Source organism: Coregonus clupeaformis, chromosome 18, assembly GCF_020615455.1.
Source record: "Coregonus clupeaformis isolate EN_2021a chromosome 18, ASM2061545v1, whole genome shotgun sequence".
Classification (NCBI taxonomy): Eukaryota; Metazoa; Chordata; class Actinopteri; order Salmoniformes; family Salmonidae; genus Coregonus; species Coregonus clupeaformis.
The window spans coordinates 36,001,574-36,028,097 of NC_059209.1; the positions used below are offsets into that span (position 1 = coordinate 36,001,574).

At 46.8% G+C, this 26,524-nt stretch overlaps 1 protein-coding gene across 1 annotated transcript in view; it reads left to right on the plus strand.

Moving 5' to 3' along the window:
• Window positions 1-13,992, plus strand: part of rusc2 (RUN and SH3 domain containing 2) — a 56,781-nt gene extending 42,789 nt beyond the window's left edge. Inside the window, exons 7-14 of the mRNA XM_041904133.2 lie at window positions 1,612-1,782; window positions 2,988-3,064; window positions 3,892-4,066; window positions 6,551-6,656; window positions 6,904-6,950; window positions 11,484-12,657; window positions 12,870-13,046; window positions 13,209-13,992. Of these exons, the coding sequence (XP_041760067.2) occupies window positions 1,612-1,782; window positions 2,988-3,064; window positions 3,892-4,066; window positions 6,551-6,656; window positions 6,904-6,950; window positions 11,484-12,657; window positions 12,870-13,046; window positions 13,209-13,389 (2,108 nt within the window). The 3' untranslated portion in view covers window positions 13,390-13,992. The remainder of the gene's footprint in view (window positions 1-1,611; window positions 1,783-2,987; window positions 3,065-3,891; window positions 4,067-6,550; window positions 6,657-6,903; window positions 6,951-11,483; window positions 12,658-12,869; window positions 13,047-13,208) is intronic.
• The last annotated feature ends 12,532 nt before the right edge of the window (window positions 13,993-26,524 follow it).

Below are 26,524 nucleotides of genomic sequence, written 5' to 3' on the forward strand. Positions count from 1 at the left end.
CAACTTGTAAGCCAGCTAGTTACAGTGCCTCCTAAATATATTATTGAAATCAGGAACGGAGGGTAGGCTATCAGCTGGTCATTGATATTGATGTAAATCTGCTCGTTAGCTAGCGTGATATTTTTTTTCACTGATTGTGGTTTATCTTCAATGCTCTTAAATAATAACTTCATACTATAGCCTAATATTCATAATGGTTTAACTCATGATATATGGCTGGCTGGCTGGCTAGTGGCTCGTATGGATATTTTAGTATATGGTGGTTAGCTAGAGTCTAGAACGTGAGCACGAGATGGGGGGTGACCTGGGGAGCTCTGAGGTACCGGAACGCATGAGATGTATTTTTGAAACCTTTATAATAAAGCGCTGCATGCATATCATGGCATTTGCTAGTGGCATAGAGCAGTAGAGTAGAGGCACTTACAGAAGTTGCACACACGGGGAACGTTTTTAGTGGCCTAGGGCCTGGAAAAAAATGGGCCTTTTTATAAACGCATTTCATGCAATTCTACGTCATTTTACATGACTTTAAAACAATGTTCACTCAATAGGCCTATTTGGAAGTTGATCAAATATTTTAGAGATTAGAGTCTTCTCTTTTCAGCAGGAGCCATTTGCTTTTCAATCTTCCAGTGATTGTATTTGAAATATTACGAACTTGATGACATCACAACAACTCGGGGGCAGTTGGTTCAGAACAAAAACGACAAAAACTGTATAAAAATAGTAAAAATTATACTACCACCCAAAAGGGCACTTGGCGAGTGGGATGGCAGGTGCTTGGCTTGACCCCATCTGTGCACGTGCCTGTGTGTGTGTGTGTGTGTGTGTGTGTGTGTTTATTCATGTATAGTGTCCAAAGACATAGCTGCCAGTGTGTGTGATAAGTGTATGTTGAGGATGTGGGTGTACTTATCCTACGTGTGTGTACTTATCCTATGTCTGTGTGTATTTATCCTATGTCTGTGTGTACTTATCCTACGTCTGTGTGTACTTATCCTACGTCTGTGTGTACTTATCCTACGTGTGTGTGTACTTATCCTATGTCTGTGTGTACTTATCCTACGTCTGTGTGTACTTATCCTACGTCTGTGTGTACTTATCCTATGTCTGTGTGTACTTATCCTACGTCTGTGTGTACTTATCCTATGTCTGTGTGTACTTATCCTATGTCTGTGTGTACTTATCCTATGTCTGTGTGTACTTATCCTATGTCTGTGTGTACTTATCCTATGTCTGTGTGTACTTATCCTACGTCTGTGTGTACTTATCCTACGTCTGTGTGTACTTATCCTATGTCTGTGTGTACTTATCCTACGTCTGTGTGCACTTATCCTACGTGTGTGTGTGTACTTATCCTACATCTGTGTGCACTTATCCTATGTCTGTGTGTACTTATCCTACGTCTGTGTGTACTTATCCTACGTGTGTGTGTGTACTTATCCTACGTGTGCGTGTACTTATCCTACGTGTGCGTGTACTTATCCTACGTTTGAATGTACTTATCCTACGTTTGAGTGTACTTATCCTACGTTTGAGTGTACTTATCCTACGTGTGCGTGTACTTATCCTACGTGTGCATGTACTTATCCTACGTGTGTGTGTTCTCAGGCCAGTCTGTGAAGCAGCTGCAGCAGTACTACAGTGACTTCCTGCCAGACTACTTCTCCCTGACCGAGCATCCTCCAGAAGAGTTCTGTCTCTCTCCGGACGCCTCCTCTTCCTCATCGTCCTCCTCTTCCTCACAATCCCATATCTCTGTGGACCTGAAGCAGAAGAGAGGTGAGACAGCAACTAGGAGTGGTTTAGTATGTTTCTATGTGCACTACATGGTCAAATGTAAGTGGACACCTGCTCGTCGAATGTCTCATTCCAAAATCATGGGCAATAATATGGAGTTGGTCCCCCCTATGCTGCTATAACAGCCTCCACTCTTCTGAGAAGTCTTTCCACTAGATGTTGGAACATTGCTGCGGGGACTTGCTTCCATTCAGCCACAAGAGCATTAGTGAGTTCGGGCACTGATGTTGGGGTTCGATGGGGTTGAGGTGTTCGATGGGGTTGAGGTCAGGGCTCTGTGCAGGCCAGTCAAGTTCTTCCACACCGATCTCGACTAACCATTTCTGTATGGACCTCGCTTTGTGCACGGGGGCATTGTCATGCTGAAACAGGAAATGGCCTTCCCCAAACTCTCTCTCTTTCTCTCTCTCTCTCTCTCTCTCTCTCTCTCTCTCTCTCTCCTCGCTATCTCTCCCTCTCTCCCTCTCTCTCTCCCTCTCTCTCTCTCTCTCTCTCTCTCTCTCTCTCTCTCTCTCTCTCGCTATCTCTCCCTCTCTCCCTCTCTCTCTCCCTCTCTCCCTCTCCCTCTCTCCCTCTCTCTCTCCCTCTCCCCCTCTCCCCCCTCTCTCTCTCTGAGTGTGTGGGTGTCTCTAGGTCTTTGATGTCGGTACTGAAGGGTCCTTCAATCGAGACCCATATGAACTCCCTTTAGTGACTGACTCAGAAGCTTCTGTAGCTATTAGAAATAGCATGTGTCTGTAATGGAGAAAAATAATGTTGACTCCAACCCATCTTAAAAGCCCTACTGTTAAATATGCTGTAAACAACGAATACAGTAGCATGCTGTGTGCATGGTATTAAACCTTGTTTGTAAACTGAAGTAGATAGTTAATGAAGAAATGTCCCTCTACTTTCAAACCTTGCGAATTCAAGTTTTCTGCTTGAGGTTGGCCATTGGGGACTAGCTGATTATCACTGTGGAAAGGAGAAAGAGGGTGATAACCATCAGATAAAAGCAGGTGACTGCAGCCTGTATTAGCCCATACTTACTGCTGAGAGGCTGTTTGACATGTGAAGTGCCTCGTAATCGACTACCTCTTTACATTCCTCCCCCTTCCTCTCTCTCTCTCTCTCTCTCTCTCTCTCTCTCTCTCTCTCTCTCTCTCTCTCTCTCTCTCTCTCTCTCTCTCTCTCTCTCTCTCTCTCAGGTTTAGTCAAAGCCATTAATACAGCGGTAGATTTAATCGTGGCTCATTTTGGCACCAGTCGGGACCCTGATGTGAAGGTATGCTACTGTGTGATTTACCCCTAGCGATACTATATAATACTGTTCTATTTCATTCTGTGGATTTACCTCTCCTTTTGGTTTCTATAGTAGACTGTTGTTGATTTTTTACAACGTAAGAATATCTCTTTTTTTTTTGTATCTCTTTTCATAAATAAACTGTAATGTCAATGTATTTTTTCTCCCCCTATCTCCTCTCTCTTGGTCACTGTCCATCTCCTCTCTCTTGGTCACTGTCCATATCCTCTCTCTTGGTCACTGTCCATCTCCTCTCTCTTGGTCACTGTCCATCTCCTCTGTCTTGGTCACTATCTATCTCCTCTCTCTTGGTCACTGTCTATCTCCTCTCTCTTGGTCACTGTCTATCTCCTCTCTCTCGGTCACTGTCCATCTCCTCTCTCTTGGTCACTGTCCATATCCTCTCTCTTGGTCACTATCTATCTCCTCTCTCTTGGTCACTGTCCATCTCCTCTCTCTTGGTCACTGTCCATCTCCTCTCTCTTGGTCACTGTCTATCTCCTCTCTCTTGGTCACTGTCCATCTCCTCTCTCTTGGTCACTGTCCATCTCCTCTCTCTTGGTCACTGTCCATCTCCTCTCTCTTGGTCACTGTCTATCTCCTCTCTCTTGGTCACTGTCCATCTCCTCTCTCTTGGTCACTGTCTATCTCCTCTCTCTTGGTCACTGTCTATCTCCTCTCTCTTGGTCACTGTATATCTCTTATTTTCTTGTTCTCTTGCTCCCGCTCTCTTCTCTGCTCTTCTCCTCCTCTACCTTTTTTCCACTTTCTTCTCCACCCACCCCTCCCCCGCTCTCTCTCCCTTCCAGGCGAAGCTGGGTAACAGTTGGGTGAGTCCCAACGTGGGCCACCTGATCCTGAAGTACCTGTGTCCGGCTTTAAGGGAGGTGCTGGGGGATGGGCTGAAGGCCTACGTCCTGGACCTGATCATCGGACAGAGACGCAACCAGCCGTGGAGCCTGGTGGAGGCCTCCACACAACTAGGTAATGGTGATGATGATTAGGCCATAAGCCCTGGAGCCTGGTGGAGAGAGAGAGAGGGTCGAAACAGCAGGTCGGGACGAGGTAGCACAACCGGTTAACAGGTCAGGGTTCCATAGCCACCGGCAGAACAGCAGAAACTGGATAAGCAGAACAACCAGGTGGTCAGGCCAGGTAGTCCTGAGGCATGGTCCTAGGGCTCAGGTCCTCCGGGAGGGGAGAGAGAGAGATGGGAGAATTAGAGGGAGCATACCTAAGATAAGACAGGATAATTACACCAGATATGACAGACTGACCCTAGCCCCCCGGCACATAGACTATTGCAGCATGGATACTGGAGTCTGAGACAAGGGGGGATCGGGCGTCACTGTGTCCCTGTCCAAAGTTACCCCCGGACAGGGCCAACCAGGCAGGATATAACCACACCCAATTTGCCAAAGCACAGCTCCCACACCACCAAAGGGTTATCAACAAACCACTAACTTACTACACTAAGACAAGGGTATAGCCCACAAAGATCTCCCCCACCTGCACGAGCCCGAGGACAGGAAGGATGGGAGAGCGTGAGCAAGCCAGTGACTCAGGTCCCTTGATAGGGTCAGAGGCAGAGAATCCCAGTGGAGAGAGGGGTGCCGGCCAGGCAGAGACAGCAAGGGTGGTTTGTCACGCCAGTACCTTGCCATTCACCTTCGCACCCCTGGGCCAGACTACGCTCAATCATAGGACCTACTTTAGAGATGAGTCTTTAGTAAAGACTTAAAGGTTGAGACTTGAGTCTGCTTCTTTCACATGGATCGGCAGACCATTCTATTAAAATGGAGCTCTATAGGAGAAAGCCCTGCCTCCAGCTGTTTGCTTAGAAATTCTAGGGACAATAAGGAGGCCTGCATCTTGTGACCGTAGCGTACGTGTAGGTATGTACGGCAGGACCAAATCGGAGAGATGCTTTGTAGGTTAGCAGTAAAACCTTGAAATCAGCCCTAGCCTTAACAGGAAACCAGTGTAGAGAAAAATGTGAATTTGATCTGCCATGACGACGAGGTCCGATAGGAATTCAGGGAACTCAGTGAGGAACGCTGTATACGGCCCAGGAGGCCTGTAAACACTAGGTATGTCCGGAGGGACGAGGGATTTGTTTAGAAAATGAGGAAAAGTAGATGATGATATGGAAGATTCAGAGGAGAATCAGGTTCATTTAGAGGATGGCCCTTAAGTGGATCATTATGATAATATTATGTTGACAATGGTCATAACAACATAATTATTGTGATCAATGCTGCAAAGGAAATGTAGGACTATAATACAAGCAACTAACATAATCAGGGGTGTAGTGGTGCCTGGAGAAGTGGGTGTGCTCTAATTTTAGCCAAAGTTTTTCCAAACGGCCCAGTGAAGGAAAGGTGCCCTGTGTGAAAACTTCTAGGAGAAACAGTGACATGATATCATTCTGACAGGTAGGCATGCGTTCTCCTGTTCTATTGGTTTTCTTTCAACTTTCTTTCATTGTCTAGCAGCCAAAGGAATGATCTTAATCATTATTAGCAATCCATGATAGTTATTGCATCTTTAATCCCCCCTCTTTCTAACGGATATTTATTTCCATCTCTGTCCATGAAACCGCTCGGGATGTGCGCAGCGCATTTTAGAAAGGCGTTTTCCCAAATTGCATTTTGGAACGTTCACGCATAGGCCTACTGCCATTTGGACATGGCTGCGCATAAAATGTGAAGAAATAATAATTTATCAACATTCTAAGCTAAACATTCCGATCTATTCCATCAGCCTTATTGATTGATACGGCGTACACCTCCTCTACACTACTTTGATATACGTATCAGTGGGGATTAAGAAGTGAGTATAGACAATGCCCACTGAAGAAGAAGTGGGTATGCTGCGTATACCTGCGTATACCCTCCACTACACCTGTAAGGGTTGGGGTGAGGTGTGACCCAGGTGCGGTGCAGGATATACAGTAGGAAGTAGGCAGAGACGGTGAAACCAGGATCTTTACTGGTGGTCCTGAAGCCAGAATACATAATAATGGACTTATCACGATAAAAGAAAGGCGGAGCAAATAAGTCTCCAAAAACCGTCTGACAGCCAAAATACGAAATACTACCTAAGACTGAAACAAATAACGAAACAGGGAGAACACTTCTCAAGTACCTGTACATAGGTCTCCGATGAGACACTGAGTAGTACTGCTGGACATAGAGAAACTAGCAGAGAAAACTGAGCAACGGAACACAGGGAAGCGAGGGCATAAATACACAGGTGAACAGGTAGACACAGGTGACACCAATAGGATACTGATTAGTCCAGAATGTGAGTGAGGAGGTGCCTAAGGTTGTCGGAGAATGACACCTAGTGGGTCGCTCCGGAACTGCGACCCCCCTCCTGTAACATACACCACTGAAAATAATATTACATTGTCAAGGTAACATTATAATAAATCATAATCCTGACCTCCCTCCATCCCTCCCTCAGGCCCGTCCACCCGTGTTCTCCACAGCCTGTTCTGCAAGGTGTCCCAGTACTCAGAGTTCACCAGCCACAGCATGAGACTCAACGCATTCATCTTCGGACTGCTCAAGTGAGTACACTACCTCTATGTCACCTACTTCTAGTAGTCATCACTAGTAGTCCTGCACTCTGTACCACCTCCACCTCCTGTACACGACTGTATCTCCCTCTCACTGCCACAAACCTTTTAACAATAGCCTTCTAAACAACTGGCCAGGCAAGGCTCTGACTCAGTATTGGTTTCCAAAGCAATAATAAAGTAATACAGCATAGCTGACTCCTTTCTTGTCCATCTCTTTTGTGTTTTTCCCTTTCAGCTTGCGATCTTTGGAGTTTTGGTTCAATCACCTCTACACTCATGAAGGTATGCACATCTTTAAGTGTTAAGGGTCAGACGCACTGAGAAATCTGACTGCCGATAGGTACAATGTTGCACTTCACTAGCAGGCCTGACCAAGTGATGATTTGATACAACGTTGCACTTCACTAGCAGGCCTGACCAAGTGATGATTTGATACAATGTTGCACTTCACTAGCAGGCCTGACCAAGTGATGATTTGATACAATGTTGCACTTCACTAGCAGGCCTGACCAAGTGATGATTTGATACAATGTTGCACTTCACTAGCAGGCCTGACCAAGTGATGATTTGATACAATGTTGCACTTCACTAGCAGGCCTGACCAAGTGATGATTTGATACAATGTTGCACTTCACTAGCAGGCCTGACCAAGTGATGATTTGATACAATGTTGCACTTCACTAGCAGGCCTGACCAAGTGATGATTTGATACAATGTTGCACTTCACTAGCAGGCCTGACCAAGTGATGATTTGATACAATGTTGCACTTCACTAGCAGGCCTGACCAAGTGATGATTTGATACAATGTTGCACTTCACTAGCAGGCCTGACCAAGTGATGATTTGATACAATGTTGCACTTCACTAGCAGGCCTGACCAAGTGATGATTTGATACAATGTTCCACTTCACTAGCAGGCCTGACCAAGTGATGATTTTATTTATTTCACCTTTATTTAACCAGGTAAGCCAGTTGAGAACAAGTTCTCATTTACAACTGCGACCTGGCCAAGATAAAGCAAAGCAGTGCGGTAAAAACAACAACAACACAGAGTTGCATATGGGATAAACAAAACATAGAGTCAATAACACAATATAAAATATATATACAGTGTGTGCAAATGTAGTAAGTTATGGAGGTAAGGCAATAAATAGGCCATAGTGCAAAATAATTACAATTTAGTATTAACACTGGAGTGATAGATGTGCAGAAGATCATGTGCAAATAGAGATACTGGCCTACTACCTACCAGCCAGCTCTAGCCTGGACTATTGCCGGCCAGTCTGCACCGTCTGCACAGCGCGTTATCGACCCAGAACATATCGGTTTTTCTGCCGGAATCACTGAATCACTGGACCTTTAACACCGGATCATCGCAACTAGTTAGCTGCAACCAAATGGATGTTGTTGTTGGCTAATCAGCCTTGAGCTAGCCTCGAGCCAGGCCCATCTCCCGGCTATCTACCTCTCTGTCAACCGGACGGGACCTCCTAGTGTTGACACGGCGCCCCACCGATCCAACACGACTGGTCTGCCGACGAAATCGTCTGATGTGGTTTTAACAGGCTTCCCGTTACGACGTCCACCACGAAGATCCAGCTGCTAGCCCCGGCCCGCTAGCACACGCAAGCCGTGGCCTCTTGCTCGCCAGTGCTATAGCAGCCCCCGAACTACCTGCGAACTATCCTATTGCTGTTCACCGGACCTTATGATAACTCAGCTATACAGCTGATGTCTGCTGGACGGTTCCTTTATACGGTACCGCATCCTGTTTATGTTTAGCCTCAGCCCAAACTGTGTCGCCATTACCAGCTTTTGTCTTAGCTCTCTCGAATAACACTTGTGATTGCTTTATGCCTCTCTCCCATGTCAATATGCCTTGCTTATTGCTGTTTCGGTTATTTCTTATTGTACTATTTCACTGTAGATCCCCCAGCCCAGCTCAACCTGCCTTAGATAGCTCCTTTGTCCCACCCCCCATACACGCGGAGACCGACTCAATCGGTGCCTCCAGTGATGCTATCTCTTTCATCGTTACCCAACGCTTAGGTTTACCTCCACTGTACTCATATCCTTCCATATCCTTGTCTGTACATAATGCCCTGAATCTATTCTACAACGCCCGGAAATCTGCCCCTTTTTTTCTCTGTACCCAATGCACTAGAAGACCAGTACTTAAAGCCTTTAGCCGTATCCTTATTCTACTCCTCCTCTGTTCCTCTGGTGATGTAGAGGTTAACCCAGGCCCTGTACCCCCCAGTATCACTCCTACTCCCCAGGCGTTATCATTTGTTGACTTCTGTAACCGTAAAAGCCTTGGTTTCTTGCACGTTAACATCCGAAGCCATTAAAACATTTGTGAACATGCAAGTGCGTGCACACATAGGAGGTCCTGTGAAAAAACACGCCCCCCCCCTATGGCGTTCTGGCGCCGGGTCTACATCATGCATTCAATAGAACAAAATGAAAATGCCAACAGGTGTACAAATCAAGGTCCCCGTTTTAAAACGTCATCCTCCTCTCCTTCATGTTGGCAAACCTCCCAACCATTTTGTCGATAGCACGCTGTGCAGACTGGCCGATAATTGTCCAGGCTAGAGCTGGCTGGTAGGTAGTGCAGGCCACGGACAGTGGTGAAGACCGCTAACGGTGGCTAATAGCAAGTAGCTAGTTAGCTGGCTAGCTGGCTATTTTCAGCCGTGGGTTCTTGATAAAAGGTATGAAGAAATAATAGAATCCCTCCCGACCATTTTGTCTTTGTCGATGTCCAGCTCAGTACAAAGCAAAGTGAGGTCGGATAGTCTGGCCTCATTCATTCATGCAAATAGCTCTTAATGAGCTTCAGGCGGCTGAAATTTAGCTTGGCACTGGTACTGCTGATGGGAATGGTTTTGTAGATTCTATGGAGAATGGTCAGATTTGAATATGCTCGGTGCATGTCATTGGCAACGAGGAATGGTAGGACTGCGTCAGTGTTGAGATCCCATGGCTAACTCGGAATACATTGTGCGGAAAAGAGAGGAACTCACCCACAACTTCCTCAGGCTTGGAAATATTATCAGAGTAGAAAACGTGCGAGCTCAAGCATATTATTTTCCTGCATCAGGGGTGCTCAAAGCACTTTGGGTTGAGCACAGAGAATAGTTGTGCCATTTCTCTGAAGTCAGCATATCAATTATCAAACTGCCCCACAAAAACATCAAGTATGTAATAGTATACATCAGCTTTAAAGCGCCTGCTGCTTTCCAGAATTGGGTCGTCCTCTGTGTCCTCGTCATGAAACCTCTTCCTCTTGCCCGCTCTCTACTCTGCAAACTCAGTTGTTGCGTTGTTTTTGTCGGGCCAATCTCTTTCGCAGTGTTCTCCATCTTGTCATGGGCCTCATCTGTGCGCATCTGTCTGATCTCAACCATGCAGGCGTCAATGAGATCCACGCAGCGTTTACATCAAATCCTTTCGCCGATCGCTAGAAAGGATGTACGTCTTCTTTAGTAAACCGTTCCAAAAACCACCAACATACATTTTGACAGCAGGCCATTGGCTTCAGAGGCAGACTTTGGTGTAGTGTGGTTCTGGTGCTTTATTCAGTGCAGGGCCTCAGGGATCTAGGTCAGGCTCTGTATAACCGCTTCTGTGGCCTGGTTCCTGGAGGCCCACCTTGTGTCCAATAGGCTCTTTAGGGTGAGAACGGCTCTCTCCAGCTGCATGTTTTCCTGTTCCAACTGAAGTATTTTAAAACCTTGGGAGGCTAGAAGCAGTATGTCTACAGGGTCTCCAATGTGCCACAAAAAAACTTTTGCTCTACACAAGGAACATCCATTAGAATTAAATGTGTGTTGTGTGCGCAGCAGTGCACATAGAAAACCTTGTTCAAACTGTTTTGTTTTTTTGGGTGCCACGGGCTCGAGGCCATGCTTCCATCAACACCCGCCTCAGGCAGCAGTAACAGCAGTGGTTGGATGTTCCGTGCCATCTTTACGGTTGTAAGGACGACGACGAGGAGAAGTAGGTTGTAAGTGGAACACAGGATGCAATTAACTTTTCTTATTCTGTCGCTCCTCGCGTTTTAGCTCACCTGACTTATATACTTTCTATCAATTTTGCGCCTGAATGTAACTGAATGTAAATTAGCAACAGACATGGTAGGATACACGTCAATCAAATATGACAGGCCCCACCACACCAGTAGCCAACCAGCAGCAGCTGTAAGTCCCAGGGGGCCCCTCAAGGGCGTATAGCGACAGACAAAGCTGTACAGTGCTTTATAAAATAAGCAACACCAGCTCAGACCAATTCCAGGATTTAATTAAATCATGTAAAATATCATATTATATATCAATTTCGCCATTGTTTTATAGTGTTAAATAATGTTTCCCTCTGGTTTGTTGGGACATCACCCCCCGTATTTTGTTCTAGCGAGAGGTAACGACCTCCCACTGTGATAAGTACCTATCAGCAGTCAGATTCTCGGTGTGTTTCAAGCTTAAGGCTTTAATACTTCACCAGCTGTAACTTATTGTCCTCATCATCAGGTGGTTTGTAAGACTGTTATGTTGGAATGCAGGAGTAGAAAGAACAGCCTCCTCCTGAACTAACCTATCGGCCATCAGATTTCTCTGTGTGTCTGACCTCTTAGAGAGAAAACAGACACTATTACAACCAATGTCTGGTATGCTTCTGCTAATCTCAGGTCATCATTGTAAATACGAATTTGTTCTTATCTGACTAGCCTGTTTCAATAAAGGTTAGTTAAATAAAAGTCTAACCATGACTTGTTCCCCAACCCACCCCTCTCTGTCCACCTGTCCTCCCCAGACATCGTAGCGACCCATTACCACCCGTGGGGTTTCCTGCCGTTGTCCCAGAGGCCCTGCCAGCCTCTATTCGAGGAGTTCCTTCTCCTCCTGCAGCCTCTATCCCTGTTGCCCTTTGACCTTGACCTGCTCTTTGAGCCCCGATTGGTCCAGAAGGGCCAGGAACAGCTTAGACGCAAGGAGCAGCTCTGCTCCTCCTCCACCGGTGAGGACCTGGACCAATCAGCACGCTCCACCTTCCAGCTGATGAGGGAGTGGAGCACAGAGTCACGGAGGGCAGCGTCTACGAGAGAAGGGGCGGAGGATAAAAGGGAAGGGGCGGGGCTGAGACGAGAGGGAACGTGGTCTAGGATGGAAGGGGTTGGAGAGAGAGGGAGTAGAGAAGGGATGATGCAGAGGACAGGGTCGAGGAGAGAGGGGGCAGGGATGGAAGGGGTTGGAGAGAGAGGGAGTAGAGAAGGGATGATGCAGAGGACAGGGTCGAGGAGAGAGGGGGCAGGGATGGATCATTTAGGAGCAGGGCTTTTAGAAGCACAGCCAATGTCGACGGAAGTAGGGACAGGGTTTGCCAATCTGTGGAGGGAGAGTGGGAGGGGGAGAGGCATGGTAAAGAGAGCGAAGGGGGTGGGAGGAGAGAGCCAGATGGAAGGGGAAAGGGAGGGAGGGAAGGAGGAGGGTCGTCAGCGGCAGGAGCGTGATCGCCAGGCGGGCTGGTGGTACCAGCTCATGCAGAGCTCCCAGGTCTACATCGACCAATCAGCTCAGGGCGGCTCAAAGTTCGTCAAGAGCGAGAAGAGGAAGAAGTCTGCGGAGAGGCGGAGCCAGCTCCCTCCCCCCAGGGAGGGCGTGGTGGAAGGGGCGGAGTCTAGCCAGGAAGAGGAGGGTCTCAGAGAGAGGGGGATAAGCAGGAAGAGCAGCTCCAGCTCCAGTGGTGAGTGGACAGGGTCCAGGGGAAGAGGAAGACTCTCCTGGATGGGGAGTCCCCCAGAGTCGCTGCTCACCCAGGACAAGGAGAACGAGAAGGAACCAGGGCCCTCAGTGTCCCAGCTAGCGGCCCAGGCTGAATGTCCCTCCCAGGGCCAGGGCATGCGTTGGGGAAGGCTGTTTGGGTCCAGTGTAGGTGGTGGTGGCTCCCCCTCCAGGCCAGAGCAGAGATCAGTCAAAAGCCAGAGCAGGTGAGTGAATTGAAGTGAAATGATGTAAATTGGTACAGATGCTACAGTAATAATTTACTCTTTATTTTACAGAGCTTTTCAGCATTTGCTGGGTATTAACTAAGACAATATTTTAGGACAGTTACTTCAAAGAATACAATAAATTATTTGACACACAAGTTAGCAAGGAATTTTCCATATTGATTTGGCTATGCTTTGTTTGTCCCTCGCAGGCTGCCGTCCGGCTGGCTGACAGGTCTGGACATGTCCATGCTGGACCTCGTAGCTCAGACGGTGGGGGCGGGGACAGTTAAGAGGGTGGAGCCTTCAGCTCCTACGGCCCCTCCCACTCTGAACCAACCCTCTCCACATCTTCAGACAACACAGGAGAGCCACACCAAACAGCCCTGGTAAGGTCGTACTTAATTTGTTTTTTTATTCAACCAATATTTCACCAAGACTGGTCAAGAGACCAAAAACAATACAGGATACAAATAAAAAATACAGGATCAAGCTACATACACAAAAAAACAATGGCACATATCTTTCTTCCTTCCCCCTCCCCACTCCAGTGAAGTGCGTGCCCTGTGCCACCACATAGCCACGGAGTCTGACCAGCTGAGTTTCCAGAAAGGGGACGTACTGAGGGTCCTGAGCCGGGCCGACTCCGACTGGCTCCTCTGCTCCTTGGGGGCCCAGCGGGGCCTGGTGCCTTTCATCTATGTTACCCTGAGGGGCCTGGAGGACAACTAGGCCCCCCCCAAGGGCCTCAGGGGCCACACTGACCTGACAGACTCAACTAGGGTTCCAAAATTCTGTTTTTCCAGAAATCCCTGTTGGGAGATTCCCGGAATCAAAAGGGAATAAGGAGGAAGTCTGTTTATCCTCCAACCACGATTTCTGGAAAACCTAGGGATTTTGGGAAAGTTACCAGAACTTTGCAACCCTAGCCTGAACCCAGGGGCCACAGTAAGGATGAGGGTGGAAGGTGAAAGGGAGTGTGGGGAAAATAAGAAAAGAGTTAGAGAGCCAAATATGGACAAACAGTAGATACTCACTGGATGGATACAAGACGATGGATACTCATGGAGGGGAGACTTTGATATGACTGATATGACTGGTTTAAAGTGTAATTATTGTACTGTGGGATGAAGTACGAAACACACACATACACACACACATACACACACACACACACACACAAAGACACAGATGTAAACATGCATGTACATATACATATACAGGCACGAACAAACAGACTTCTCTATGCATGCATCTACACTAAACTCATGCACACACACACACACACACACACACACACACTCACACACACACACACACACACACAAACCAAACTGTATGGGAAAACCAAACAGAGACACACGGCTAGCTACAGAGACTGCCTCAGCTCAGCCAAATTATACATACCACACCTAGCTGTGCTTTACTTTACCATGCTCCACAACTATACTCTATCATTCACCTAGCTGTGCCACACTTTGAATGCAGATGCTAACGCTAAATGCTAATGCTAGTGCAAATGCTAGTGCTAGTCCTAGTACTAAATGCAAGTGTTAGTGCTAAAGCTAGAGCTAAATGCTAGTGCTAATGCTAATAGAAGACTTCAGGGGACTGGTTAAAGGACTTGTCATTTAATGGATCCACACTGACATCATGCTACTTGATTTACTTCCTTAGCCCAGAGATCCCCTGCTTTGTAGTAGGACATTAGTATGAAAAGTAGTTGTTATAAAACAGAAAGAAAAAAAAAGACAACATTGTTAGTGTGATCTATCTGTGGGTTCTGACAGCTGTCGTCATCTCTCTGTGTGGAGTAAATACAAATGGACAGACAGACAAACCGGTTTGAACAGGCTTCATCAATTCCTCGTCATCTGCAAATTCCTGATACTCATCATCTTGGTAAGACAATGATTTTGGATGGACTTATAAACCTGACTGATTGGACAAACACAAGAACATCCTCCCTTCACTTCCTGTTTGTTTTGGTGGATGGCATGAACTGACCGACTGCAGGTGTCGGGAAGGAAAAGAGTGGAGCCGGGCCTAGTGCATGTAACCTAGTAACAAACTGACAACGTTTTTTGTGTCTTTTCACCTCTTCTTCGCCCCTATTCGAACCCCAAAACCCTAGCTCCTCCCACCTGCTCCGCCCCTCTCTCCTTTATCCAATAAAACTGCACAGCTTTCAGGAGGATACTGCACCTCTGGTACAGACAAAACCAAGTGTTTTCAAGAGCCTGTGGTAAGCTATGAGCTGTATATGTCTATATATCTATCCATACTGTAAATGCAAATACAACTCACACATGTGGTGAGTTCCATTTATTTATTGACTAATGATGAAATCATGTATTGTCATTGAGGAAAAGCGTGTAGTAGAGGTGGATAAAGAAGGAAGGATGTCCAATGAAAGCAACACGTGGCTTTGGAGGTCTGTTGAGGTGCTTTGGTGAGCTTTTCTGAATGTGTTGGTGGAGAAGGCTGTACAAACCAACGGAGAGGCGGAGCCAGCCCCACCTCAACCTCCCTATTCTAAAAAAACGCTCTAAAAGGGGCTTCTTCTAAAACATAATAGAAGTACAATGAATGTTTTAATTTAAAGTAAAAAAATATATATACATCAAATGATTCTGATTGGTTGTATGTAATGAGAAAGAGAGTGTTGTTTATTTGCGTATGCCGTAAAGTGCTTGAGAAAGAACCACGGGAGAGGTGATATGCTGGACGTATTTAGCCATGACCATGCCTATGGTCCCTACATGATGTTTTATATACGCGACGGTGCGTCCAACCAGCCACTTTCCCCGGGTTTCAGTCCTGAGAAGTCTCAGGTTTTCTGGTCGGAAAAATATTTTTGATGGTGGGAGGCATCTTAGAAGAAACCCCAACCCATTTCTTGGTGGCTTTGTGGGCATTTGTTGGATTCAGATGTTTCAAATGTTGCCTTAGGTTCAGATTGAGCTGTACTGGTAAACTAGGTTCAGATTGAGCTGTACAGCTAAACTAGAGCTGGTAGAAAGGATTAAACCCTATATGATGCCTTGTGGATTAAATCCTAGATTAGGGTTTGGTAGAGCCTAAATAATCCACAATGAAATTCTGTAAAGTAACATAAAAAAATGATTGGTTAGAAAAACATAAAATTGCCAGGACGAATCCACGAGGACAAGAGTTAGGTCTAGATTCAATCAGATCAGTTCATCTAGTTTGTAGATAAGGTTGTATTATTATTCTTAAAAATTGATTTGTTAAAATGTATTTAATTATTTCATTCTTTATTTTGTTGTACAGTTGTATTTTTTTAATATAGTTTTTTCGTTTTTGTATTCTACATAAATGATTTAAATATTTTGTTAGATCTAAATTAAATATATTTCACTTATTCAATAATTAATTTTGAAAGATAGAGATATGAAGCTATTGAAATATGGATGTTAACAACTGTACTTTAAGACATTATTGCATTAATAACAAGCATTTGAAAATGTGAGTTAGTATAATGTTATGGGCAAAGGACGTAACATATCATATTATATTAAATGCGAGTTATGTGGATAGATACCTGCCCAAATTATTATGACTATAACAATATATTTGTTCTTGTGTTTTTGGCACATATCTATCTTCATAACTTGAGGAAAGATGTCAGATGTGCAGAAAATATGCAGGAAAGATGCAGGAAATGTGCAGAAAATGCAGGAAAAGGTGTGTCAGATATGCAGGTTAGGATGAGGTTTCTGTTAGTCTTCCAGGTACAGTTTGCTCTTCATTGACATCCTCCTGCAGGGTCATACATCCTCCTGCAGGGTCATACATCCTCCTGTCGGGTCATGCAGGGTCATACTACGGGACAGACAGTATTGTACTGTAGTAGAGGTCTTAGTGATGGATAGAGCAGGGGGAGAGAGAGAGAGAGAGAGAGCGAGAGGGAGAAAAGAGACATTTGTCAAACGGTGCAGATGGATTTTTTTTCCCCCTCCTTCATAATAGCTAGCGACCTCGTGGCCAAAAATACGCTACTGTTTCTGGTCTTGTCCCTCTACTTGAGAGTGATAGGCAGAATTAGAAAGAATGCTAAAATATCCCCTCTCTCACATATTTCTCTCTCTCCGTCTCTACTGTCCATGTTGTGATAGAAGGAAGCTGTTACTCCTGCTGTATCCTGTAGCACCATGATACTACTACTGTTCCCCCGTGCACATATGACGTGTACAGTGGGGGAAAACAAGTATTTAGTCAGCCACCAATTGTGCAAGTTCTCCCACTTAAAAAGATGAGAGTGGCCTGTAATTTTCATCATAGGTACACGTCAACTATGACAGACAAAATTAGAATAAAAACCCCCAGAAAATCACATTGTAGGATTTTTTATGAATTTATTTGCAAATTATGGTGGAAAATAAAATAACTAAATACTTTTTGTCCCCACTGTATAACACGCCCGTGTCCATGCTATATCAACGTACTATGGATGTTAATAACAAAGTGCTCATGTGATCATACCTCAAATGTCTCACTTGTCTTTTGTTTCCTTTCACAAAACGTCTTCATTTATACAGATGACTTGTGGCCCTCATACGTGTAGGTGTCTCTTTCTTGCCACGAGATGGGGGCCATTGTTCCACATTCCTCATTTGGATACAACAGGTACAAGGGATTTACTGACCCGTGGTTTTTGGAATTTCACATGCAAATTGGGCTGGAAACTTCTGTGGGACTTGGGTTTACATAACTGTTGATGCATTTGAAAGATGTAGCGTATATACTTGGTTTTAGCAAGGTATTACATATGCAAGGAAAGTCATAGCATATAAAAAATTATCTGTGATGGAAACAGGAAGTTTCGGTATAATTGTATAAATTCCCACAGATAATTTGTTTGTTCAACCTGGTGGGAGCTTTTAGAGTCGGTAAAATTAATTATGTGAGAAATGACGTTGGAAGCGCTTTTATGCGCCAATATTGATATAATAGCCATCATATCAAAGTAAACCACCACATGAAATCCTAACGACAATCACATTCCTCAGTAACCAAGTCAACCAACCTTTTCAACTTATCTAAAGAAACAAGATCCTGGAGTTTTCAAATTGGTCTGTAGAGCATTCCAAGACTATGGAGCTAAGTAACTGAAACACTTTTTGATCCGTTCTGATTTTTGGAACTGTTAAAAGTAAGTGCGACCGTAGCTGGTATTTATTTTATTTTATTTTCTGACCCTATCAAAGAAGAACAGAGTTAAAGCGGCAGTTTTCCCAAAGCCCTATATAGAGCCATTGAAGAACAACCAACGATGATGTGTCAGACGCTTTTTGGTTGGTAATAAACCTAAGGGACACATGATGCACAGAATCAAGTGACTTCAGTGTGGTGCTCGAGGTCTGCTTGTAAATAACATCACCGTAGTCCAAGACAGACAAGAATGCAAGAATGTATACCGTACACTTACTGGAAGAAAAAAAAAATTGGTACTGTAACTGTTTATTCAGGAATAAATTGCACTTGTGGGATGCTTAGATTTTCTGTGTGTGTCAAATCAAATCAAATCAAACAGGTGTAGACTAACAGTGAAATGCTTACGGGCGATTCCCAACAACGCAGAGAGAAAAAAAAATAATAACACAAGGCCTGAATATCAAAATAACTTGGCTATATACACGGGGCACCTGTACCGAATCGATGTGCAGGGGTATGAGGTAATTAAGGTAGATATGTAAATATAGGTAGGGGTAAAGTGACTAGGCAACAGGATAGATAATAGACAGTAACATCAGCGTATATGATGAGTCAAAAGAGTTAGTGTAAAAAGGTTCAATTCAGATAGTCCGGGTAGCTATTTGGTTAACTATTTAGCAGTCTTATGGCTTGGGGGTAGAAGCTGTTCAGGGTCCTGTTGGTTCCAGACTTCATGCGTCGCTACTGCTTGCCGTGTGGTCGCAGAGAGAACAGTCTATGACTTGGGTGGCTGGAGTCTTCCTCTGACACCGCCTGGTATAGAGGTCCTGGATGGCAGGGAGCTCGTCCCCAGTGATGTACTGGGCCGTACGCACTACCCTCTGTAGCGCCTTGCGGTCGGAAGCCAAGCAGTTGCCATACCAGGCAGTGATGCAGCCAGTCAAGATGCTCTCAATGGTGCAGCTGTATAACTTTTTGAGGATCTGAGGTCCCATGCCGCATCTTTTCAGGCTCCTGAGGGGGAAGAGGCATTGTCGTGCCTTCGTCATGACTGTGTTGGTGTGTGTGGACCATGTTATTTCCCTTAGTGATGTGAACACCGAGTAACTTGAAGCTCTCGACCCGCTCCACTACAGCTCGGTCGACGTGGAAGGGGGCGTGCTCGGCCCTCCATTAGGCTCTCGTTGTTGTCGGTGATCAGGCCTACCACCATCGTCGTCAGAAAACTTAATTATGGTGTTGGAGTTGTGCGCGGCCACGCAGTCGTGGGTAAGCACACACACCTGAGGGGCCCCCGTGTTGAGGGTCAGCGTGGCGGATGTGTTGTTGCCTACTCTCACCACCTGAAGGTGGCCCGTCAGGAAGTCCAGGATCCAGCTGCAGTCCCAGGGTTCTGAGCTTAGTGATGAGCTTGGACGGGCATTATGGTGTTGAATGCTGAGCTTTAGTCAATGAACAGCATTCTCACATAGGTGTTCCTCTTGTCAAGGTGGGAGATGGCAGTGTGGAGTGCAATAGAGATTGCATCATCTTTGGATCTGTTGAGGCGGTATGTGAATTGGAGTGGGTCCAGGGTGTCTGGGATGAAGGTGTTGATGTGAGCCATGATCAGCCTTTCTATGGTGGTCTGCTTGAAATGTACTGTAGGTATTACAGACTGGGTCAGGGAGAGGTTGAAAATGTCAGTGAAGATACTTGCCAGCTGGTCAGCGCATGCTCTTGAGTTCTCGTCATGGTAATCCGTCTGGCCCTGTGGCCTTGTGAACGTTAAACTGTTTAAAGGTCTTTCTCACATCGGCTACGGAGAGTGAGATCACACATTGGTCCAGAACAGCTGGTGCTCTCATGCATGGTTCAGTGTTGCTTGCCACAAAGCGAGCATAGAATGCTGAGTTTCCCTTTGTAATCCGTGATAGTTTGCAAGCCCTGCCACATCTGACGAGCGTCAGAGATGGCGTAGTAGGATTCGATCTTAGTCCTGTATTGATGCTTTGCCTGTTTGATGGCTCGTCGGAGGTCGTAGCGGGATTTCTTATAAGCGTCTGGATTAGTGTCCCGCTCCTTAAAAGCGGCAGCTCTAGCCTTCAGCTCAGTGTGGATGTTGCCTCTAATCCATGGCTTCTGGTTTAGATACGTACGTACAGTCACTGTGGGGACGACCTCATCGATGTGCTTACTATAGAAGCCACTGACTGATGTGGTGAACTTGTAAATGTTATCGGATGAATCCCGGAACATATTGCAGTCTGTGCTAGCGATTTGGACTACTTCTATATTAAGCGCGTCACTGGTACTTCCTGTTTGAGTTTTTGCTTGTAAGCAGGAATCAGAAGGATAGAGTTATGGTCAGATTTGCCAAAAGGAAGCGTGAGGGAGAGCCTTGTATGCATTTCTGTGTGAAGTAAAGGTGATCTAGAGTTTTGTGACCTCTAGTTGCACAGGTGACATGCTGGTAAAAATGAGGTAAAACGGATTTCAGTTTCCCTGCATTAAAATCCCCGGCCACGAGAAGCGCAGCCTCTGGATGTGCATTTTCTTGTTTGCTAATGGCCCTATACAGCTTGTTGAGTGCGATATTAGTGTAAGCATCGGTTTGAGGTGGTAAATAGACAACTATGGAAAATATAGGTGAAAACTCTCTAGGTAAATATACTGAACAAAAATATGAAAGCAACATGTAAAGTGTTGATCCCATGTTTCATGAGCTGAAATAAAAGATCCCAGAAATGTTTCATACGCACAAAAAGCTTATTTCTCTCAAATGTTGTGCACAAATTTGTCTACATCAAGGTTAGTGAGTATTTCTCCTTTGCCAAGATAATCCAGCCACCTGACAGGTGTGGCATATCAAGAAGCTGATTAAACAGCATGGTCATTACACAGGTGCGCCTTGTCTTGGGGACAATAAAAGGCAGCTCTAAAATGTACAGTTTTGTCACACAACACAATACCACAGATGTCTCAAGTTTTGAGGGAGCGTGCAATTGGCATGCTGACTGCAGGAATGTCGACCAGAACTTTTGCCAGGAAATGTAATGTTCATTACTCTACCATAAGCCGCCTCCAATGTCGTTTTTGAGAATTTGGCAGTACGTCCAACAGGCCTCACAACCGCAGACCATGTGTAACCACGCCAGCCCAGGACCTCCACATCCAGATTCTTTCATGCAGGACCTTCTGAGACCAACCACCCAGATAGCTGATGAAACAGAGTATTTCTATCTGTAAAAAAGCCTTTTTGTGGAGAAAAACTCATTCTGATTGGCTGGGCCTGGCTCCCAAGTGGGTGGGCCTCTTCCCAGTCATGTGAAATCCATAGATTAGGGCCTAATGAATTTATTTCAATTGACTGATTTCCTTAACATTAGAGATCACGCACCAGCTGTTGTTAACAAAGAGACACACCCCTCCCCCCTTCGTCTTACCCGTGGCTGCCATCTGTTCTTGATGCATGGAAAAACCAGCGAGATGTCTATTATCTGTGTCCTTGTTCAGCCACAACTCCGAGAAACATAGAATATTACAGTTCTTCAGGTCCCATTGATAGTCTCGAACGGAACTCGTCCAGTTTGTTCTTTAGTGACTGTACACCAATAGAAACGAGGGTTTACTTGCTTGCCAATGTAGTCTCGGCAGGATGCCGGCTCGTCGGCCTCTCTTGCGCTGTTACTTCCTCTTTCGAGTCTCGGGAATTAGGGCCTGGTCTGGAGTAAGCAGAACGTCCAGAGCTGCTGACTCGTTGAAGTAGAATTTGTCATTCAAATCGAAGTTAGTGAACGCTGTTCTGATATCCACCTGCATACCACCCTTCATCCCACTGCTGGCTTGCCTCTGAAGCAGTGTTGGTCTTGGTCGGTCCCTGGATGGGAGACCAGATGCAGTTGGAGGTGGTGTTGGATGGCCAGTAGGAGGCACTCTTTCCTCTGGTCTAAAATAATTGCCCTGTGTAGGGTGCTGTCTTTCGGATGGGATGTTATACGAGTGTCCTGACTCTCTGTGGTCACTAAAGAGCCCATGGCACTTATTGTAAGTGTAGGGGTTTTAACCCCAGCTAAATTCTCATCTGACCACAACACTTTCACCCAGTTCTCCTCTGAATCATTCAGATGTTCATTGGCAAACTTCAGACGGGCATGTAATCCAGGCACTTGTCATCTCCCGTCTGGATTACTGCAACTCGCTGTTGGCTGGGCTCCCTGCCTGTGCCATTAAACCCCTACAACTCATCCAGAATGCCGCAGCCCGTCTGGTGTTCAACCTTCCCAAGTTCTCTCACGTCACCCCGCTCCTCCGCACACTCCACTGGCTTCCAGTTGAAGCTCGCATCTGTTACAAGACCATGGTGCTTGCCTATGGAGCTGTGAGGGGAACGGCACCTCTGTACCTTCAGGCTCTGATCAGTCCCTACACCCAAACGAGGGCATTGCGTTCATCCACCTCTGGCCTGCTGGCTCCCCTTCCTCTGCGGAAGCATAGTTCCCGCTCAGCCCAGTCAAAACTGTTCGCTGCTCTGGCACCCCAATGGTGGAACAAGCTCCGTCATGACGCCAGGACAGCTCACCACCTTCTGGAGACATTTGAAACCCCACCTCTTTAAGGAATACCTGGGATAGGATAAAGTAATCCTTCTTATCCCACTGGCTATAGGGTGAATGCACCAATTTGTAAGTCGCTCTGGATAAGAGCGTCTGCTAAATGACGTAAATGTAATGTAAAATGTATATGTGCTTTCTTGAGCAGGGGGACCTTGCGGGCGCTGCAGGATTTCAGTCCTTCATGGCGTAGTGTGTTATCAATTGTTTTCTTGGTGACTATGGTCCAGCTGCCTTGAGATCATTGACAAGATCCTCCCGTGTAGTTCTGGGCTGATTCCTCACCATTCTCATGATCATTGCAACTCCACGAGGTGAGATCTTGCATGGAGCCCCAGGCCGAGGGAGATTGACAGTTCTTTTGTGTTTCTTCTATTTGCAATAATCGCACCAACTGTTGTCACCTTCTCACCAAGCTGATTGGCGATGGTCTTGTAGCCCATTCCAGCCTTGTGTAGGTCTACAATCTTGTCCCTGACATCCTTGGAGAGCTCTTTGGTCTTGGCCATGGTGGAGAGTTTGGAATCTGATTGATTGATTGCTTCTGTGGACAGGTGTCTTTTATACAGGTAACAAACTGAGATTAGGAGCACTCCCTTTAAGAGTGTGCTCCTAATCTCAGCTCATACCTGTATAAAAAAACACCTGGGAGCCAGAAATCTTTCTGACTGAGAGGGGGTCAAATACTTATTTCCCTCATTAAAATGCAAATCAATTTATAAAATTTTTGACATGCGTTTTTCTGGATTTTTTTGTTGTTATTCTGTCTCTCACTGTTCAAATAAACCTACCATTAAAATTATAGACTGATCATTTCTTTGTCACTGGGCAAACGTACAAAATCAGCAGGGGATCAAATACTTTTTTCCCTCACTGTATACTTCCCAGTCGAAACAGTTAGTGCATATATTATGGCTACATTTTGTGACTTTTTTGTTCGGCAGCATTCTGCTCATGCGCAAACAATTTTTTGGGGAGGCTTGTCGAAGTTCGGTAGCCAAAGTCTACGCCCCTTCGTTGGTGATTGGTCAACAGTAGGGATTCTTCAATGAAGTGTTTGTTGTCATTCAATGACAGACGACTAGTTTTCATGAAAAAAAAATAACTTGAGAAATACCGCACCAAACATTTTAGTTAGATGTAAAATTGCGCTACGGAGTCTCAAGGGGGATTATTGGCTACGGCGTCTCAAGATGGACAAACAGTAATATTGCTACTTTTTTCTATGCATGCAGAGACCTTAATTGTGTATGTCTCTACATGCAGCTGAGGTAAAGCAGTGACTGGCTACAACTGGATCGAGGCACGAGATAGGTGCAGTGAAATGTGTTGTTTTACAGGGTCAGCCATAGCACTATGATAGGTGCAGTGAAATGTGTTGTTTTACAGGGTCAGCCATAGCACTACGATAGGTGCAGTGAAATGTGTTGTTTTACAGGGTCAACCATAGCACTACGATAGGTGCAGTGATGTCACGCCCTGGCTCTGGGGACTCTTATATGTTGAGCCAGGGTGTGTAGGGTCTATGTTTTGTGTTCTATGTTCAGTTTCTAGTTCATGTGTTTTCTATGTTGGCCGGGGTGGTTCTCAATCAGAGGCAACGTGAATCAGCTGTTGCTTGTTGTCTCTGATTGGGAACCATACTTAGGCAGCCTGTTGTGCACTTGTGTTTTGTGGGATCTTGTTCCGTGTTGGTTTGTGTTTGTTAACCGAGGACTTCACGTTTCATTTGGTTGTTTTGTATTTTGTATCGTGTTGCCAGTACACTATTAAAAAGATGTACGCATATCACGCTGCGCCTTGGTCCAATCATTATGACGATCGTGACAGAAGATCCCACCAATACAGGACCAAGCAGCGTGTCCAGGAGCAAACGCCGGAGGTAACGTTAGTGGATGTCCTCCTCGGTTGTGGGCAGATTACGGAGGAGGAGGCCGTCCGTTACCGGAAGGCGATGAAGGGGGAGACCCAGGCAGGAGATGAGAAGCGGCGCCAACCGGGCCGTCGTCGGACAGGCGAGAGGCACCCCCAATAAAAAAATTTGGGGGGGCACACGCCATGGACGACGGGGCTGCTGGAGGCAGATAAAGGGCGAGTTTGTAGACGAGGAGAGAAGGCCACCAGTTACGGGCCTTGGTCGTTAGGGAGGGTAGCCGGAGAGGTACTGAGGGGCCAGCACAAGGCCAGTGCTGTTTGTTCCCAGTACGGTCCGGCCTGTTCCGTCCCTCGCACCAAGCCTGTGATGCGCGTCGCCAGCCCGGCCCGGCCTGTTCCTGCCCCTCGCACCAAGCCAATGGTGCGCGTCACCAGCCCGGCCCGGCCTGTTCCTGCCCCTCGCACCAAGCCTGTGGTGCGCGTCGCCAGCCCGGCCCGGCCTGTTCCTGCTCCCTGCACCAAGCCTGTGGTGCGCGTCGCCAGCCCGGTCCGGCCTGTTCCTGTTCCCCGCACCAAGCCTATGGTGCGCGTCGCCAGCCCGGCCCGGCCTGTTCCTGCTCCCCGCACCAAGCCTATGGTGCACGTCGCCAGCCCGGCCCGGCCTGTTCCTGCTCCCCGCACCAAGCCAATGGTGCGCGTCGCCGGCCCGGCCTGTTCCTGCCCCTCGCACCAAGCCAATGGTGCGCGTCGCCAGCCCGGCCCGGCCTGTTCCTGCCCCTCGCACCAAGCCAATGGTGCGCGTCGTCAGCCCTGTCCGGCCTGTTCCTGCTCCCCGCACCAAGCCAGTGGTGCGCTTCGCCAGCCCGGTCCGGCCCGTCCCTGCTCCCCGCACCAAGCCAATGGTGCGCGTCGCCAGCCCGGCCCGGCCTGTTCCTGCTCCCCGCACCAAGCCTATGGTGCGCGTCGCCAGCCCGGCCCGGCCTGTTCCTGCTCCCCGCACCAAGCCAGTGGTGCGCTTCGTCAGCCCGGTCCGGCCCATTCCTACTCCCCGCACCAAGCCAGTGGTGCGCTTCGTCAGCCCGGTCCGGCCCGTCCCTGCTCCCCGCACCTAGCCAATGGTGCGCGTCGTCAGCCCGATCCGGCCCGTTCCTGCTCTCCGCACCAAGCCTGTGGTGCGCGTCGTCAGTCCGGGAACAGCCCGTGCCTATTTCACCGGTGCCTGGTCAGGTACCGGTCAGCTGCTCCACACCGGAGCCTAAGCAATCCGCTCCACCGATGTCCAGTCCAGCTCCAGCCAGCGGGCCCAGACCAGGGGCGCTACGGGGGGGTTGTTAGAGGGTGGTGGTCACGCCCGGAGCCGGATCCGCCTCCGAGGCGGAATGCCCACCCGGCCCCTCCCTGTTGGGTTTATGTTGGGCGCGGTCGCAGTCCGCGCCTTTGGGGGGATACTGTCACGCCCTGGCTCTGGGGACTCTTATATGTTGAGCCAGGGTGTGTAGGGTCTATGTTTTGTGTTCTATGTTCAGTTTCTAGTTCATGTGTTTTCTATGTTGGCCGGGGTGGTTCTCAATCAGAGGCAACGTGAATCAGCTGTTGCTTGTTGTCTCTGATTGGGAACCATACTTAGGCAGCCTGTTGTGCACTTGTGTTTTGTGGGATCTTGTTCCGTGTTGGTTTGTGTTTGTTAACCGAGGACTTCACGTTTCGTTTGGTTATTTTGTATTTTGTATCGCGTTGCCAGTACACTATTAAAAAGATGTACGCATATCACGCTGCGCCTTGGTCCAATCATTATGACGATCGTGACAAGTGAAATGTGTTGTTTTAAAGGGTCAGCCATAGTACTACGATAGGTGCAGTGAAATGTGTTGTTTTACAGGGTCAGCCATAGCACTACGATAGGTGCAACGAAATGTATTGTTTTACAGGGTCAGCCATAGCACTACGATAGGTGCAGTGAAATGTGTTGTTTTACAGGGTCAGCCATAGCACTACGATAGGTGCAGTGGAATGTGTTGTTTTACAGGGTCAACCATAGCACTACGATAGGTGCAGTGAAATGTGTTGTTTTACAGGGTCAGCCATAGCACTACGATAGGTGCAGTGAAATGTGTTGTTTTACAGGGTCAGCCATAGCACTATGATAGGTGCAGTGAAATGTGTTGTTTTACAGGGTCAGCCATAGTACCGCGATAGGTGCAGTGAAATGTGTTGTTTTACAG